The 15,122-nt window shown below is 40.1% G+C and overlaps 1 protein-coding gene across 4 annotated transcripts in view; it reads right to left on the minus strand.

The window, feature by feature from the left end:
- Positions 1-15,122, minus strand: part of LOC116722718 (probable phospholipid-transporting ATPase IH) — a 40,115-nt gene that overhangs the window by 11,916 nt on the left and 13,077 nt on the right. For all 4 annotated transcript variants that reach the window (XM_032566934.1, XM_032566933.1, XM_032566936.1 and 1 more), the window contains exons 2-22: positions 14,819-14,941; positions 14,491-14,580; positions 13,399-13,479; positions 12,802-12,909; positions 10,182-10,310; positions 9,605-9,708; positions 9,448-9,498; positions 8,418-8,482; positions 8,255-8,336; positions 7,990-8,140; positions 7,691-7,888; positions 7,424-7,597; positions 7,117-7,283; positions 5,882-5,953; positions 4,979-5,052; positions 4,757-4,860; positions 2,147-2,328; positions 1,489-1,722; positions 1,218-1,395; positions 1,019-1,121; positions 206-351 (exon numbers count right to left, since the gene is read on the minus strand). In XM_032566934.1, coding sequence (XP_032422825.1) covers positions 206-351; positions 1,019-1,121; positions 1,218-1,395; positions 1,489-1,722; positions 2,147-2,328; positions 4,757-4,860; positions 4,979-5,052; positions 5,882-5,953; positions 7,117-7,283; positions 7,424-7,597; positions 7,691-7,888; positions 7,990-8,140; positions 8,255-8,336; positions 8,418-8,482; positions 9,448-9,498; positions 9,605-9,708; positions 10,182-10,310; positions 12,802-12,909; positions 13,399-13,479; positions 14,491-14,580; positions 14,819-14,941 — 2,616 coding nt within the window. The remainder of the gene's footprint in view (positions 1-205; positions 352-1,018; positions 1,122-1,217; positions 1,396-1,488; positions 1,723-2,146; positions 2,329-4,756; positions 4,861-4,978; positions 5,053-5,881; positions 5,954-7,116; positions 7,284-7,423; positions 7,598-7,690; positions 7,889-7,989; positions 8,141-8,254; positions 8,337-8,417; positions 8,483-9,447; positions 9,499-9,604; positions 9,709-10,181; positions 10,311-12,801; positions 12,910-13,398; positions 13,480-14,490; positions 14,581-14,818; positions 14,942-15,122) is intronic.

A 15,122-nucleotide genomic window follows, 5' to 3' on the forward strand; every position in this document is an offset into this window, starting at 1 on the left:
CTGTTAAAAAAGCAATGATGCCAAATGGGGAAAAAGTTGAGTCAGTTGGCAGAGTGCTACATGCTGTGGAAGCCACCCACACTGGTCATTGCGCCCGTGAATCCAGGAGAGTGTTGCACATTACTGGAGTCCTAAATCCAGTCATCTGTGTTTTGGCTCGGTTTTTTCCAGTTCAAACAAGCGTTTGTAAGCATTCGTCCCTTACCTTGTAAAAGAAGTACTGAACAAGCTCAGCGATTCGGATATAGTAGTAGTGGCCGTGAACCAGAAGCATCTTCTTCAGGTGTTTAAATTTTGGGATGGCATAATCGCTGTTTCTGGCTGCCTGTCGGCCTTCTTTACCCATGATGCCTGCGGGAAAGAAACAGTTTACTTACAATCTGGAATGTCAGCTCAGAAATAGAGAATCAGGGTTCCTACTAGGATCGTACATTATTTGGTGATGACGGTACAATTGCTAAATATTGCAAATGATATAATTTGCATTAAATCCACATTTCCTCACTCAATCATATTGCTTCCAACCCCTTTTCTGTAAGCACCTTGAGCGCGTTAGGTGTGGGTGTCTACTACAGATACAGCATCCAGCAGGATGAAAATAGCACTGGCATGCAGCAGATGAACTCCTAACACACTGACTATAATAGCCATAAAAATAATGCACCCCAAACAGTCCTTAGTAGTGTTAATAGTCTGCAGAGCAATGAGAAAACATCAAGTGAAAATTATTTGTTTTCAATGACAAGTTTTTGTCAAAGCTCCCCTTGAAGTCATTGCAGATGGTTAGACTTTAAATTTGGGATGGATAAATACGTGTTTGAACGGGCAAACAGATAAATGGATGTATGAATAATAAAACTGACAGGCTGAAGAAATGGGTGAACCTATAGACGATAGACTGTTGGGTTGACAGCAGGATGTACGAACAAACTATATGTTCTCAGATATCACCAGGAAGGCCTATAAAAAACATCGTGTGATTGAGATAATTATTATTTAAGGTAGCAACTGAACTCACCAATGCCAACATGTGCTTCTAAGATCATGCTGACATCGTTGGCTCCATCGCCAACAGCGAGGGTTATAGGATGTTCCTTTGAGGATTTAATTAGCTTCACAATCTGTCAGAGAAATGTTTTAAGCCAGATGAAAGAGTTATTTAGGCATATATGGAGAACAATTGAAAATAAAAGAGGAAGAAAGAAAGTCAATGTCACCTGGGCTTTCTGCAGCGGTGCCATGCGACAGCAGAGAACAGCGCTACAGTTGCGACAGATTTCAAGAAAGATCTCTCTGTAGTTCCCATGGCCAGACACCTCTTGGCTGGGTTTTAGTACTGCAGAAAGAGTTGCCCCGTCGATAATCAGGCCAAAGTCGAGGCAGTCCACTGACAACCTGTAATCAGAGATTAAATAAGGTTTATCAAGGAGATCCATCAACACAACAAACTTAACCAGGTTTGGAGCAGGGAGCAACAGACTTCCGTACCCAGATATGGAGCGCTGCCTAAGAACGGTCCTGTTCAGCTCAAACAGAACGTCGTGCAGGCTCTGCTCTTTGGTGCGCTTCTTGGTCAGCTCCAGAATCTGGGTGCTGCGACGGAAAAGCTTGCTGGCGTAACACGTGGCGGCGGCCGTCTCCATCTTGTCCCCCGTGAGGACCCAGACTTTGATGCCGGCCTTGTGCAGCGACTCGATGGTGTCCGCAGCTTTCTCCTGCAGCCTGTTCATCAATAAGTCGATAAGTGTTTCAGGGTGCACACGGGTGGGCAGCGCCATCAATCAAAGCTCCAGTTAATCCATTACCAACGGGTGATAAGTTTTCAATGCAAGACCACCCCAACCCTGTCGTTTCACATCGGCAGTTTATCTGTTAGGAAATTAAACTGTCAAGCACTTGATCAATCAGTCAGGGGCGAGGCTGAAGTCTTATATTTTGTGCACAAAAATATTCAATTACTGCACAATCCAGAGAAAAAAAAAACAAACAAAAGGCACCACTCAAGAGTTCATACTGAACCTTTTTTTTGCTGCCATGAGTCAGGACAACTGTCTAAATTTACTGTAAAGCTTCATTAATCCCCCTTCTGTCCACTTGCTGCACCATTTCTAAATTGCTCCCTTCCTCTCTTCCTGCATTGACCAACCTGTCCTCCACCGCTGTAGCACCCAGGAGGACAAAATCCCTCTCGATGACGTCATAGGCCTGAGCCAGCCTCTGCTCCCTGTCCTGCAGGGCCAGCTTGGCTTCGGTCAGGTAATGACACGCTTCCTGGTACTCTGACTCTGACAGCCTTCGGTAGGCGACACACAAAGTCCGCAGCCCCTCCTGGTTTCACAGCGGAGAGAGAAAGAGAGAGATATGGAGAGGAATGAATAGATTATTGATATTATACATTTTAAGATGTGATTGATAGACAAAGCTGAATTTTTAAAGTATATAGATACTTTAAAGACCACACCATCCTGAACAAAGGAACATTAATATTCAGGTGCACTTTTGTCCTTTTCAGCCCACAACAATATATAGCAGTTGTTTGCCCACTTAAGGAACAACATAAGCTCACTAAAAAGCTTCCTTTCTAAACTCTCCTGAAGGTGGATCTTAGAAATTGGCACGTGTTTCAAGATGCTCTGCAGGGTCTGATATATGGGTGACAGACAAGTAGACCAATAGGAAAAGGTAAAGGGAGGCAGAATGTTAAGAGATGAATCCTGCTTGTGTATGTGCAAGTTTTTTAATTAAAGCGGCCAGACTTCTGGGTTATGCATCTGCAAGCATTGCATGCCTACAGAGTGAAATTTGTGAAGATTTCTTGTTTTTTTAAAAAGCTCAAGCTCAGTCAAATTGAATAGAGAAAAACTATAGGAACAAATTGTCGAGTCATGCCACAGTTCTCAATCAGATTTAGATCTGGATTTTGACTTGAAACACGCGAAATAATCTAAAAAATGAATTAAATCATAAAACTGTAGTAGTTACACAGCTCTATTAAGTATTATTGTGGGATGATTTTTGCTAAATTAGATGTTTATTAATCCTATCAGAATAAGCAGTTAATCAATTATTCGCATAACAAATTCAAATGAGCTTGATCATTTCCATTCTGATGATTTACATTTATTTATGGTATTTAGTTGTCTTTTACTTTGGATATTTTTGGATTTTTTTTTTTACAAAATAAAAGTTTATTAGTCTTTGAGAGAGCAAATTTGCCTTAATGTGCCATTAACAATATATTACTTGAAAAGGGTCTCAAAACAGCAATATCATCGTTTATCGCAAAACTTACTGAGACAATTTATCATCCAGCCCAATTTGTCAGCTTGGCAGGCCTAACATTTACCAATTTTAATTACCACATTAATTGTCAATTTTCCCTCAGATAGACAGTTAAGGATTTAATGTGTGACATGAAACATATGGCTAAATGTGTAAATTACGGTGGCCGACAGGTGCAAATGCGCAGCAAAAGAGAAACATGCAAACAAAAAAAAAAACACGCGCACAAATTAAATGCGGCAAGCAAAAAGAGAGACGCAAACACCCCCGAATGAAATGCAGCAAACAAAAAGAGAGACGCAAACACCCCCGAATGAAATGCAGCAAACAAAAAGAGAGACGCAAACACCCCCGAATGAAATGCAGCAAACACCCCCGAATGAAATGCAGCAAACAAAAAGTGTTGAAAACGGAAGTGCTCCAGACCACTAGGGGGAGTCAAAGAAAATAGTATTCATTTCTATGGGACCAGATGCAAGATTCTTCTTCTTCTTCTTCTTCTTGGTATTTATTGGCGGTTGGCAACAAACTTACAGTAGCATTACCGCCACTTACCAGTATGGAGTGTGGTTCGAGATGGTCTATAAACTTTCACTTTCTACCTTTTCCCTCCATTAACTCCTGATTAAACATACCCCCACACATACACACCTGCTTATATTATCCAACTTGCTTATAGCTTTATATACCCCTCTTTGATATTCTTTACACACTCACACCCAACTTGCATTACTCATATCCTATGAAATAGCTTTGTTTTTTTAAGATACCGAATAATTATTTGAATACGTCTACTCCCGAAATCTCTCCTCAAAAATTCTATTAAATTAAACCTTTCTTTAATACCTACACACTCTCTCAGCATGCATCTTCTCTCTTCTTCATACTTACAACACTCTAAAATAACATGCTCTATTGTTTCAGACTTCTCACAATAATCACACTTTCCAGATGCAAGATTCAGAGAGATACCTTTACTTTCTTTCAAATTTCTTTCTCTGAATCTTGCATCTGGTCCCATAGAAATGAATACTATTTTCTTTGACTCCCCCTAGTGGTCTGGAGCACTTCCGTTTTCAACACTTTTTGTTTGCTGCATTTCATTCGGGGGTGTTTGCTGCATTTCATTCGGGGGTGTTTGCTGCATTTCATTCGGGGGTGTTTGCGTCTCTCTTTTTGTTTGCTGCATTTCATTCGGGGGTGTTTGCTGCATTTCATTCGGGGGTGTTTGCGTCTCTCTTTTTGTTTGCTGCATTTCATTCGGGGGTGTTTGCGTCTCTCTTTTTGTTTGCTGCATTTCATTCGGGGGTGTTTGCGTCTCTCTTTTTGCTTGCCGCATTTAATTTGTGCGCGTGTTTTTTTTTTTTGTTTGCATGTTTCTCTTTTGCTGCGCATTTGCACCTGTCGGCCACCGTAGTAAATGGACACAAATGTACCCTCAAACCCAATCAGCAGATGAAAAACATTCACTCACCACAGCGTTCTGCTCCACGTGGGTTTTGACTTGCTCCACCTTTCCAGACACTACTCGAGGAAAAATAGATGAGTCTGCACCTTTACAGAACATCAGGTACTCTCCTGAGGACACACACAGAAACAGCGCCAAACACTGTTAGCACACTGGAGGCACTGTCCAGCTTCTAATTTTGGATCTATAAAAGGTGCAAGCGACGCTCTGTTTGTGGCAACGTCTCACCTGAAATGGACTTTACTATGACGCTCATTCTCCTCCTGACAGAGTCGAAGTTCAGCACATGGAGCAGTTCAAACCTGAAGGAGGGACAGAGTTGAAGTGTGTTCACCTCCTTTTCTAATTTGGTTTCTTTTAGATTGAGGGCAAATTTCATAAACAGACAAAGTTTCTCCTTCCACACGGTTCCTTTTTAATAGCACCTTGGCTGATTTTGCAAAGTATACACCTCTGAGTACACACTGTACTCTTGGTTCTGGCTGCTGGGTTCCACTGCAAGAGCATATTGTTAAAGCCAGAATAGTTATTTTACATGTGCTCAGGATTTCAGAGGTGGCCTTTGTTAAATAATGACTTCATACGACTCCCCTTTTATTCATCTGCAGCACAAAACGAACATAATGACTTCCTTTAGAAACTGCAGATGATTCTAATTCAGTAAAAAAAAACAAAAAAAACACACATATATTGAATTGGACAAAAACGTGTTGCATTTTAGCAAAAAGAAAACAGAAAATTAAAGAAGACTTTAGAATCAGAATGTTCAATTTCTTCCCTCTCTCCGCCTTTCTCTCCAGCTTCATTAAAAATAGCTCACTATCGACAGGCCGCCGTTGACAGTGATGTACGGCCAGGTTGCTTACACAAACACACGCAATGGATCAAAACAGAGAATTTCCATAAAACCTCTCTGGAACTGAACCAAACTATTATTCGGTTTCACTCATCAGTTTAATTGTTTTGATCTGATTGAGCAGGTCTTCTGAGGTCGCAGATTTATTAAAAAAAACACATTTTTGTATCACAAGCTGCGAGCTAATTCTCTTCAGTCAGATAATATGAACAGGACTCCATCAGCTGGATTAATCCTGTTTTATCTCTCGTGGTGTAACAACTTATTAAACAGACCTTTCGATCTCGTCGTCTTTGTTGAGGATCTCCATGTAGTTGTCCTTGAGTCGCAGATAGGTGTAACCCAGCCTGGCAACGGCAGCAGAGGGAAAATGATTAATTAGAGGGTGACAGAAAGAGGTCATGTAGATGAACAGTCACGTCTTTCGGAGGTGGCAAGACTGAAGATGCTGTGACGCATGTTGCGTAACTTGAGCTGAGATGTATGTACAGTGCTTGTATACTGTGTAGGTTACAGTGGAAACCATTTGCATACACTATAAATAAGGCCGATACCACATTCTTTGTCACTCTGACATTAAATCAGACTAAGCTTTTCCTGTTTTAGGTGAGTTAGGACAACCAACTGTATTTCCATTTAGCAAATGCCACACTAATGACACATGGCATTTTCTGTTACTTTATTTTAAACTCAGAAATGTACACAAATACACAAAGATTACTATGCTTTTAAACAATTTGGAAAAATCTACATCGGGGGTGTCCAAAGTGAGGCCCGGGAGCCCTTTGTGGCTCCTGGATTAACTGTGTGCGACCCCAAAATGTACTTCAAGAATGATACAACTTTGGCTAGTCAAGCACTCGTGGTTAATGCAGATGGAGACTTTTTATTTTTGATCAGGGTTAAAATTATTACCGACATAATTTTCCTACAATGGAAAATGTAAAGTATGACATTTGCGTTTAATCCAGGGATGTTTTACTGCAACAGGGACAGGTGCAAACAACAGATAGCATCATGAGAAAAGGATATTTGAGAAAATATTAAATAACATCACAAAACATCAACCAGGAAGTTCAAACTTGAGCACAAATGGATTTTCAAAATGGACAATGACCTTAACCATACCACCAAACTAGTTAAAGTGATTTACAGATGAGAACAGATTTAATGCCAATAAAAAAAGGCTGTTTCTACTTGTAGTGTGTATGTGAGGTTGATGTGGAACACAGATTGTTCAATAATGGGAGATACGAATAAAATGTGTCAAACATCTAAAGAGTGAAAAGTATCAGAATTTCAAAAATATGCTTTTAAAGAAAGAATCCATTCCTAGTTTTGCCCAATGCACCCAGGACTTTCTACTTATTATTTAGAAAAAGCTAATTGCCCAAACTCAATTCTTTCTCTGGAAAAATGTGACTTTGTAACGTGTACGTGTAAAGTGAATATATATCACATATTCCCTTAACTTTTGTTTAAGTTCTATAATTTGTCATCATGATGTTACCTTTTCATTCCTTCCACCAAAGCTACTTCGTCTGGAGATGAGGAAATGTAAAAGGAGGTGGGCCTGCCCTGATGGATGCCTCTTTTGATGCCGTCCACTGTCTCCTCCTCCTTCACCTGCACCGTGTGGCAGAGACACAGCGCCCGGAAAAATAGATCCTCGTACTCCTACACACACAAATAAAACTAAATTTGACAAAACATGTATCCTTTTCCTTCCATTTTGTTTTATTTTCTGTTGGCCTATCACATAAAATCTCTCCTAGCTACACAGAAGTTTGTATGTGTAACATATAAAACAAACTTACTCTCCTGTACCCCCCAGGTGAGGAGTCGATCATGTCTATGCTGGAGGCAGCACTGAGGATCTGGCCGTTGCAGATGGCATGTGGGATGTAGACATTGCCATCCACGCAGCATTCAATAAACTCCATGTTGTTCTCAGTCAGAGTGCCGGTCTTATCAGTAAACACATACTCCACCTTGAAGGAAGTGAAAGCAACAGCACATTTAAATAAAGATTGCATTCAGTTATCTATGCAATACAGTTTGCTTGAGTGTGTCCAGCCACATGCCTGTCCTAGCTCTTCGTTCAGGTCAGAGGTGTTCACCTGGGCTCCCTGCCCTAGCTCTTCATCAAACATCTCCTCATCCCATGTGATGAAATATGACCCAAGAAACTTCTGCATCTCTACAGTGACATACATGGACACCGGGATGATGTAGTTAAACAGAACCATGAAGGCCAGGAAGTCTGTAAAGGCTCGGATGACCTAGGAAGTGGAGGATACATGTTATAGGAATGTGGCTTTAGGGAAATTATAACACATAGCTGCTTAAATGTTCCATAAAATGCAGAGAGTTAGGGACAGACCACATGGCGCTGGCGCTCGTTCTCAGTCCTGTGGTTGTACCAGGGTTCGTCCCGGTCAGGCGACCACTGCCAGGCGTACTTCAGGACAGTGTTGATCACAGCTTTACTGATCAAGATGCACAAGTACACAATGAGAAAGGCGTTCATCGACCTGCAGAGAGTGATGGAGTGAAGAGGGGTCAGCGTCACGGAGCTGGGAAGTAAACCACTCCCCAAAGACACACTCTAAATCAAGCAGTGGGAAGGCCTCCGTCATTAATCTTACTTCTCAACAGCAGACCGCTTCTGAGATTTAGACTGGTAATTAAGAGCCATCTTCGTCTCCATGCCAGTGTAGACCGCAACAGCTGAGGAGCAGAAAACAAAAGTGAGTTTTTTTCAAAAATGTTTACAAATACTTAACTGCATGCTCAAAATTATTGTAATACCATAAATATGTTGTGTGTTCTTCAGCGTGGCTCCTCTAAGAAGTAAATTCTCAGCTCCTAGTGTTCTGCAAATGTAAAGTAAATTCATTCTTTTAATAGAGTTCAGAAAACCCAACTAATTATTAGCATAGCAGTCAATAATACAGATTGTAATTTACTGTATTTACCACATCTTTTCTGGAAGTTCTAAGAAAGCATCAGGTATGTTCTGGAGATTACACAGTTAAAAGCCTCATCATAATAAATAAAAGGAAGTAACCTAGTATGTTCAAGAATGTGCTTGGTAATTTCCTAAAAACTCTGGAAGCCACCTGGTATTTTACGTGGCAAGCGGCAGGAAAGTACCTGAAAGTACCATGGAGCTCCACAGAAACTGCTGATAAGCTTTGGAATATTATTTGGAATACTTATCCAAGTACGTATATGATAAGGAAAGGAGCAAAGAATTTCCGCAAAAGTTCTTCAAAAGAATGCATTGAGCTCCAGGTAAGGACCTGGTATGTTTTGGAAAAGTACATTATGTGGTAAGCACAAGCATGTATCTAGAAAGCTCCAAAAACACCTAATAAACTCCGGTATAGTACGAGAAAAGCTTTATTGATTAGCATTTACATGTTAAAAAAAACCAGTCAATTAATCATTCAATCAATCAATGAAATTCTGGCAATGTAGCTGATAAATTCCAGGAAAGTACCCAGATATTCCCAGCAGAGTACTTACTAATATCGGCAAAGTACCTAATAAAGTACTTGTTAAATTGCTGGAAGGTATGCAGTAAACTTCATTGAAGTTCCAGAAAACTGCATGATTAAACTACAGTACATGAATCATAAAACTTCTAGAAACGTATCTGGTAAGATCCATGAAACTTCTGGAAAGTAACCTCTAAAGTTTAGGAAGCTAAAGGTTGCATTATGTAGTGCTACAGACAAATTAAAAATATTTAAGCAACATTAGGCTAAAATAAACAAAACAAATACAATATAGATACAATTTTAGACAATAAACCACAGGACAAACAACTGCCCACCTGGACACAGGCTCCTCTTTGTCCTTGTAAATGTTGATGCGTCCCACAAACCTGGAACAAAGCGGGAAAACAAAATTAAATCAAGATGTCCATGGCCATAAGGTTACATCTTGTAAAAGGTCTGTGTACAACGATCCATCTATGGGGATACACTCACTTGTAGAGGTCAGGCTGCGGTTGTTCACATTCAATAGTGGCATGTAATGAATCCACCTCCTGCTCCGTTTTAAAGGCCATGGTATCTGGTACAGCGTAATAGGTCTGAGACAAAAAGGTGGCAGAAGGTTGGGGAGCAGAAAAAGAAGACAGGGGAAAATGTCACCAAGACACCGACTATGAGGTTGGGATTGATTTGGTGTTTAACTTGGGCAGTTTATCTAAGCGATCTCAACAATATGTGAAGGCCGCAAATAAGCTGGTAAATGTTTCCGAGCAGGAAGGCAGTAAGAAATGAGTCACTATCAGGGATGTTTGTATGTTAGTTGTTTTCTTAATAGTAACAGAAATACAATTTATACTATTGCATAACAGCCATTGTTCTGTCCAAACAGGCATGTGTTGTTGGCTTAAAATTTTTGCTATTTTGCTACTTCAAAGATGTAGACGATTACCTTCTCAGTCTTTTCAGGATGCAAAACTACTCACAATTTCAATGATTTTAGATAGCAACTTAAATTAATTCGAGTTTAAAATGAGGCTGAGACAGAAAGTCATCACTTGTCTCTTGCGAGCACCTTGTGACTCGACTCCCCGTCAAGGCTGGTGGTGGTGACGTAGCAGGTGCCGTCGTCCCGGCTGGAGGAGAGAAAGATGAGGTCGCAGGGGAAAGTCTCGTCCTCTCTCACCATGACGATGTCGCCCACCTGAAAAGGAGAGGCACAGCAGCTCTTGTAAAATAACAAAGCAGATGGAGTAAGATTAGAAAAAATATGTAAAAAGAAAACAGAAAAGACCTGTAGGTAACCATCTGCTCATCTATTACTATTCGTTTTTTTTTGTTCCAAAGGATTGAGAAGTTGCATAACGGATTATGTGAGCAGAGCAGCTTAAACTCAAATAAATCCCGTCTCCACGGTGACCGTACACATAACACACGCTCTCTGATTTATTATGATTAATGTATTCATCATTATTCCTACTCCCAACGCACGCTCTAATCCTTGCTGTTTGATCTACGGAAGAGAACAGAAAATGCTGGAGGACAGACAGACAGCCAGAACAAAATGAATAAGAGACAGATGAAAGCAACACTGATGGAAGAAATCTTTTTTTTTCTTCTTTTTGAAAGTTGCATCACCTTCACAAAAAAAAAAACTAAGAAAACTACTGCAATGACAGGAGCAACTATAGTGCTGTGCAACCTTTTATTGCCTGGCAGCTATGGTGAAGCTGTATATTCTGAGCTGACCCTCAATGTCCCACACAGTCTCTGCACATTCACAGCAAGCAGCAGACGCAGCAGAAACTAGATGTACCGGCGCTCATTACCTACCTGCTGACAAAATGGTGCTACAAGTCTGAAATATAGCAGACCGAATCAATAGATCTGATGAGCTAGATCAGTCACATTAAACAGCCTGACACTGTTTTCATTAGATCCTTGGATGGTGGGGAAAGGTTGTCTCCATGGATAACAAGCAGCTACATGTGTTAGTTTTTAATGGCTTTTCAAAAAAAATAAATGTTGGAAGTCAGCACTGTTTCTGTTACTGGGAAGCAGAACTTTATTATATTATTGCTAGTACCAGTTCCTACTTGGTTGTTTATTAGAGGGTGGGCAAAAGAATGGACTTGCTTAACTTCAGGGTCACCAAATAAGAGGTTCTCAAACATTTAACACCACTTCTGGAAATATTTTTCTAAGGCACCATACTGAAAGATTTTAAAATGTTAGTAAAAAAAAAAAAAAAACATCACCTTGATTGATTGAAAGATTCCATTTAACTATGCTTTGTATTTTACTTAGAAGTTGAAATTTCTGAGCATTAAGTTCTAAAAAAAACCCATCAAAGTCCGTCAATATTAGAAGTTTGAGAGGAAAAATCAGAGCTCTCCCACCTGCAGCAGCATCAAAATCCAGTATGGCAACCTTGCATTAAAACTTTTGTGATAGCAGTAGTTGATAACTATTTACCTGCACTTTTTTTTTTTACCTTTACATCTCATAAAGTTTTTCACAGCTTGAAACTACTTTCTCTTAATGAATATTATGATCCCTTCAGTTTATTAGAGCTGTTTGTTTTTTATCATTTGAAACTGGGACTTAGTTGTATGAGATTCCAACATCAAACAAATATAAACACACCATCTGAAGAACTGCAAAGAAGAATGGGCGAAACTGCCTAAAGATATACTGTAGGTGTGCTATGTTTGTAAAAGTATAAAAAAGGAAATCTTTCAAAAAAAAATCCATTGGAGTACACCAGCCGTTACTACCAATTTATAGTGCATTCCTAATCAAGACATTACTGAGGTACAATATGCAGTGCCTTACAAAAGTATTGATGCCATATTAACTTTTTCACGTTCTTTCATATTAAAATCAAAAACATCAACGCTTTCATTTGGGATTTTATGTGTCAGACCAACACAAACTAGTGCATAATAGTAAAATAAAAAGGAAAATGGTGCATGACTTCCTAAAAAACACTCAACCCTCCCCAATGTGAAACATGGTGGTGACAGCATCATGATGTGGCACTGCCAAGGGTTTATGGATAGACAGATGGATGGTGCTGAATACTGGGTAAACCTGTAAGAGGATGCAAAGGAACATTGAAGTTAAACCAACAAAAGGTGGTTCTACAAAGTTTTTATTCAGTGGGACTAAATAAAAATGCTTGCCACATTTTCAGATTTTATTTGAAAAAGATTTTGAAAACCGTGGCCTAGTTTCCTTTCACTTCACATGTCTTTACTTACTGGTAAAAGTACTCATAAAATCCCAATAAAACCCAGTGAGGCAAAACGACAAAATGTAGGCAATTAGAGGTGTGAATGGTTTTGCAAGGCACTGTGTTAATAATTCAATCAAGAAGAACACAATGTCACGTCACCAACGACTGACCTACTCCTCATCAGCGACAAGAATATGAGGACAAGAATATTATGATTTACAAAATACATAAGCATTGTTCATCCTGGAAGAGAACCTCACACGAGGGAATGGCCTATAACAGTTTTACAGCCAATAATTGGTCAGAAAGACAAGAAAGACAGCCAGAAAGCACTGCAGAGAGGAAAGCAAAGCGGGAGAGGGAGCGACAGTTTTAGAAAAAAGTGAGCATTGCAGCAGTGCAGCAGTGTTGCTTTTTGGCCTCAGGTGCAGCGCCGGCCTAATGAGGCCATTCTTACCCGTAGTTTGTGACTCTGCGTCCTCACCACCTTCTCCTGCTGCACCACGTCCACCGGACACTCGTTTATGGAGCAGTCAGCTTTGTGTCTGAGCCAATCTTCATAGCCCTGACAGAGAGGCAGCAAGAAAGAAATAGGAAGCAAATTTGAAAAGGTATAAAAAAAATATGATGCCTGTGCAGACACCTGGAGCATACGATCCCAACAACTGGAGGATTTCTGTAATAAGTTAGTATTGGGCTCTGTTTGCTTACTGACCCGTTTTCTATATTTTAAGTGAAAATGCCATGTTTTAGATTAATGTCCCGTAAAACTCGGACGACTTCATCTATCACTAATCTCTCACTATTTGGAGATGTATCTCCCAGAGCCACGGGATCCTCCGCTCAAGTGATTAACAGAAGAGAACACTCATTATCATATTTTTCACATCACCAGACTTATTCAATAGTATGTCCTCTCACCAGGAGAGGAATGTGTGCATACGGAAAATGGAGCAGCTGCAGATTGTTCGGGAGAGTGTGTGTTTTTGTTTGAGGCCAGTAGTTATTGGGGCGATATTTCCCAGAGACTGGAGTTCATTTGTGTCCGTCCTACCTGTTTTATGGCGGTGACGGTGATAACAAAGAAGAGGGGCAGGCCACTGGTGACTGGGCTGGTGGGGGTGTCAATGATGAGCTGCAAGGAGAAAGGACAAATGGGAGGGAGAAAAGAGGGGGAGGTGGAAGAGGGGACAACACAAAGAGGAGGGAGGAAAATATGGAGTGAAGCAAAGCTGAGGTTGCAAGATGAAGCTCATTAAATTACTAAAAGAGCACCAAACTTTGTATCTATACCATCGAACTGAATCCATTTACAGGTGAAAATAAGCCTTTAAACAGAAAAAAAAATATTTTACTTTCCTCCGTTATTAAACAATAGAAATCGAGCTGGTGTGCCACACCCAGTTTCTCATGTGAGAGAGAGAGTGTAATATTTCACATGATACTGGTGGAAATAAATAGCCATGACTTGAGGCAACTGCTGGTTGGGACTTGCCAGGATAATGTCTGAAACGCACATAATGAGTCTAAACGTTTTTACTTTAATTGTGCAAAAAATTAGTTAACTGAGTTGTTTTGTTACACAGACTTCATAACCTTGAACTAAAGTACTATGAGTAGATGTAAGGCTCTTTTTGGTCATAGTAAACAGCTGGTTGTGCTCTAACAAACCTACAATTCAACAAAGGTTGTCTTAAGGTTCCTTAAAACAGCTCAAAAACCATCCAGACATGTTAATAATAATAATGAACAGTAAAAAAGAAGAAACAGTTCCGACACCCTACTCACTGAAGGAGTCTAATGAAGCTAACAGAAAGGACAGGCTATAGCGGGCCATAGCATGTTTTTGTAGCTCAAGTATTTAGCTATCTATATGAAACCAACACAGCTTCAATCACAGCATTCATCTGTCACAATGTAAGGAACATTTGTAGTTTTTTGTTTTGGGAAAAAGCATCTTTAGCTAAGTTTTTGGTTACCTTTTCAAACACAAGCTAACGTCATCCAAAGTAAAGGCAATGATGTATCCGAAACAGGTCATTTCAAGTAACTTTAGAGGCTTCGAGATGAATTCTTCACAAAACCAAAAGTTGACAGTTTTTTGTTTTGCTTTTTTTTTTTTATTTAACTCAAAGAAAAATTTTACCTGGACCAAAAATATGACCAAGAAGTAGAAGTTAGCGATTCTTCTGAATTGCTCAAACAGGTTCTTGGGAATGAAGTTCCAGAAGGTGTACTGTGGAATAAAGAGAGGGGGGAAAAAAAAAAACTACTGATGCAGTTCGAGAATCAGTGGCACATCACAAACTTTCTCTTCACCAGAGAAAACATGTACAGCTTGACAGGCGGAAGTCGAGAGAATAGTTTCCTTTTTCAAAAAATGTGACAGAAGATATTACATGGTTGGCTGGATTTGAAACGGAAAAGGAGCATGAAGATAAACTACGCTGTGGCGGAGGCTGGGGATCGCTCACCTTAGAGGAGACGATGCGGTTGTCGGGATAACGCTGAGGGATGTAGGCCTCAGCTCCCGGAGGGGGTTCTTTATGGCCGATGTACACCGTCCGGCTGTCCACCCAGTTCTCCTCCCCTGCACACTGACAATAAAACAGGAGAATGTCGGGATAAAAATAGCAGCACAGACACAAAGAAATGATTAAACTAAACTATTCCTAAAGTCTGTGCTTTGCTCCATTATGCTACCCATTACAGCATTGCTTAAATGTACAGCACTCAAAGCAAAGCGAAGGAAAACACATTGGATCCCATGTGGAATAA

Source organism: Xiphophorus hellerii, chromosome 7 (assembly GCF_003331165.1).
Source record: "Xiphophorus hellerii strain 12219 chromosome 7, Xiphophorus_hellerii-4.1, whole genome shotgun sequence".
Taxonomy (NCBI): domain Eukaryota; kingdom Metazoa; phylum Chordata; class Actinopteri; order Cyprinodontiformes; family Poeciliidae; genus Xiphophorus; species Xiphophorus hellerii.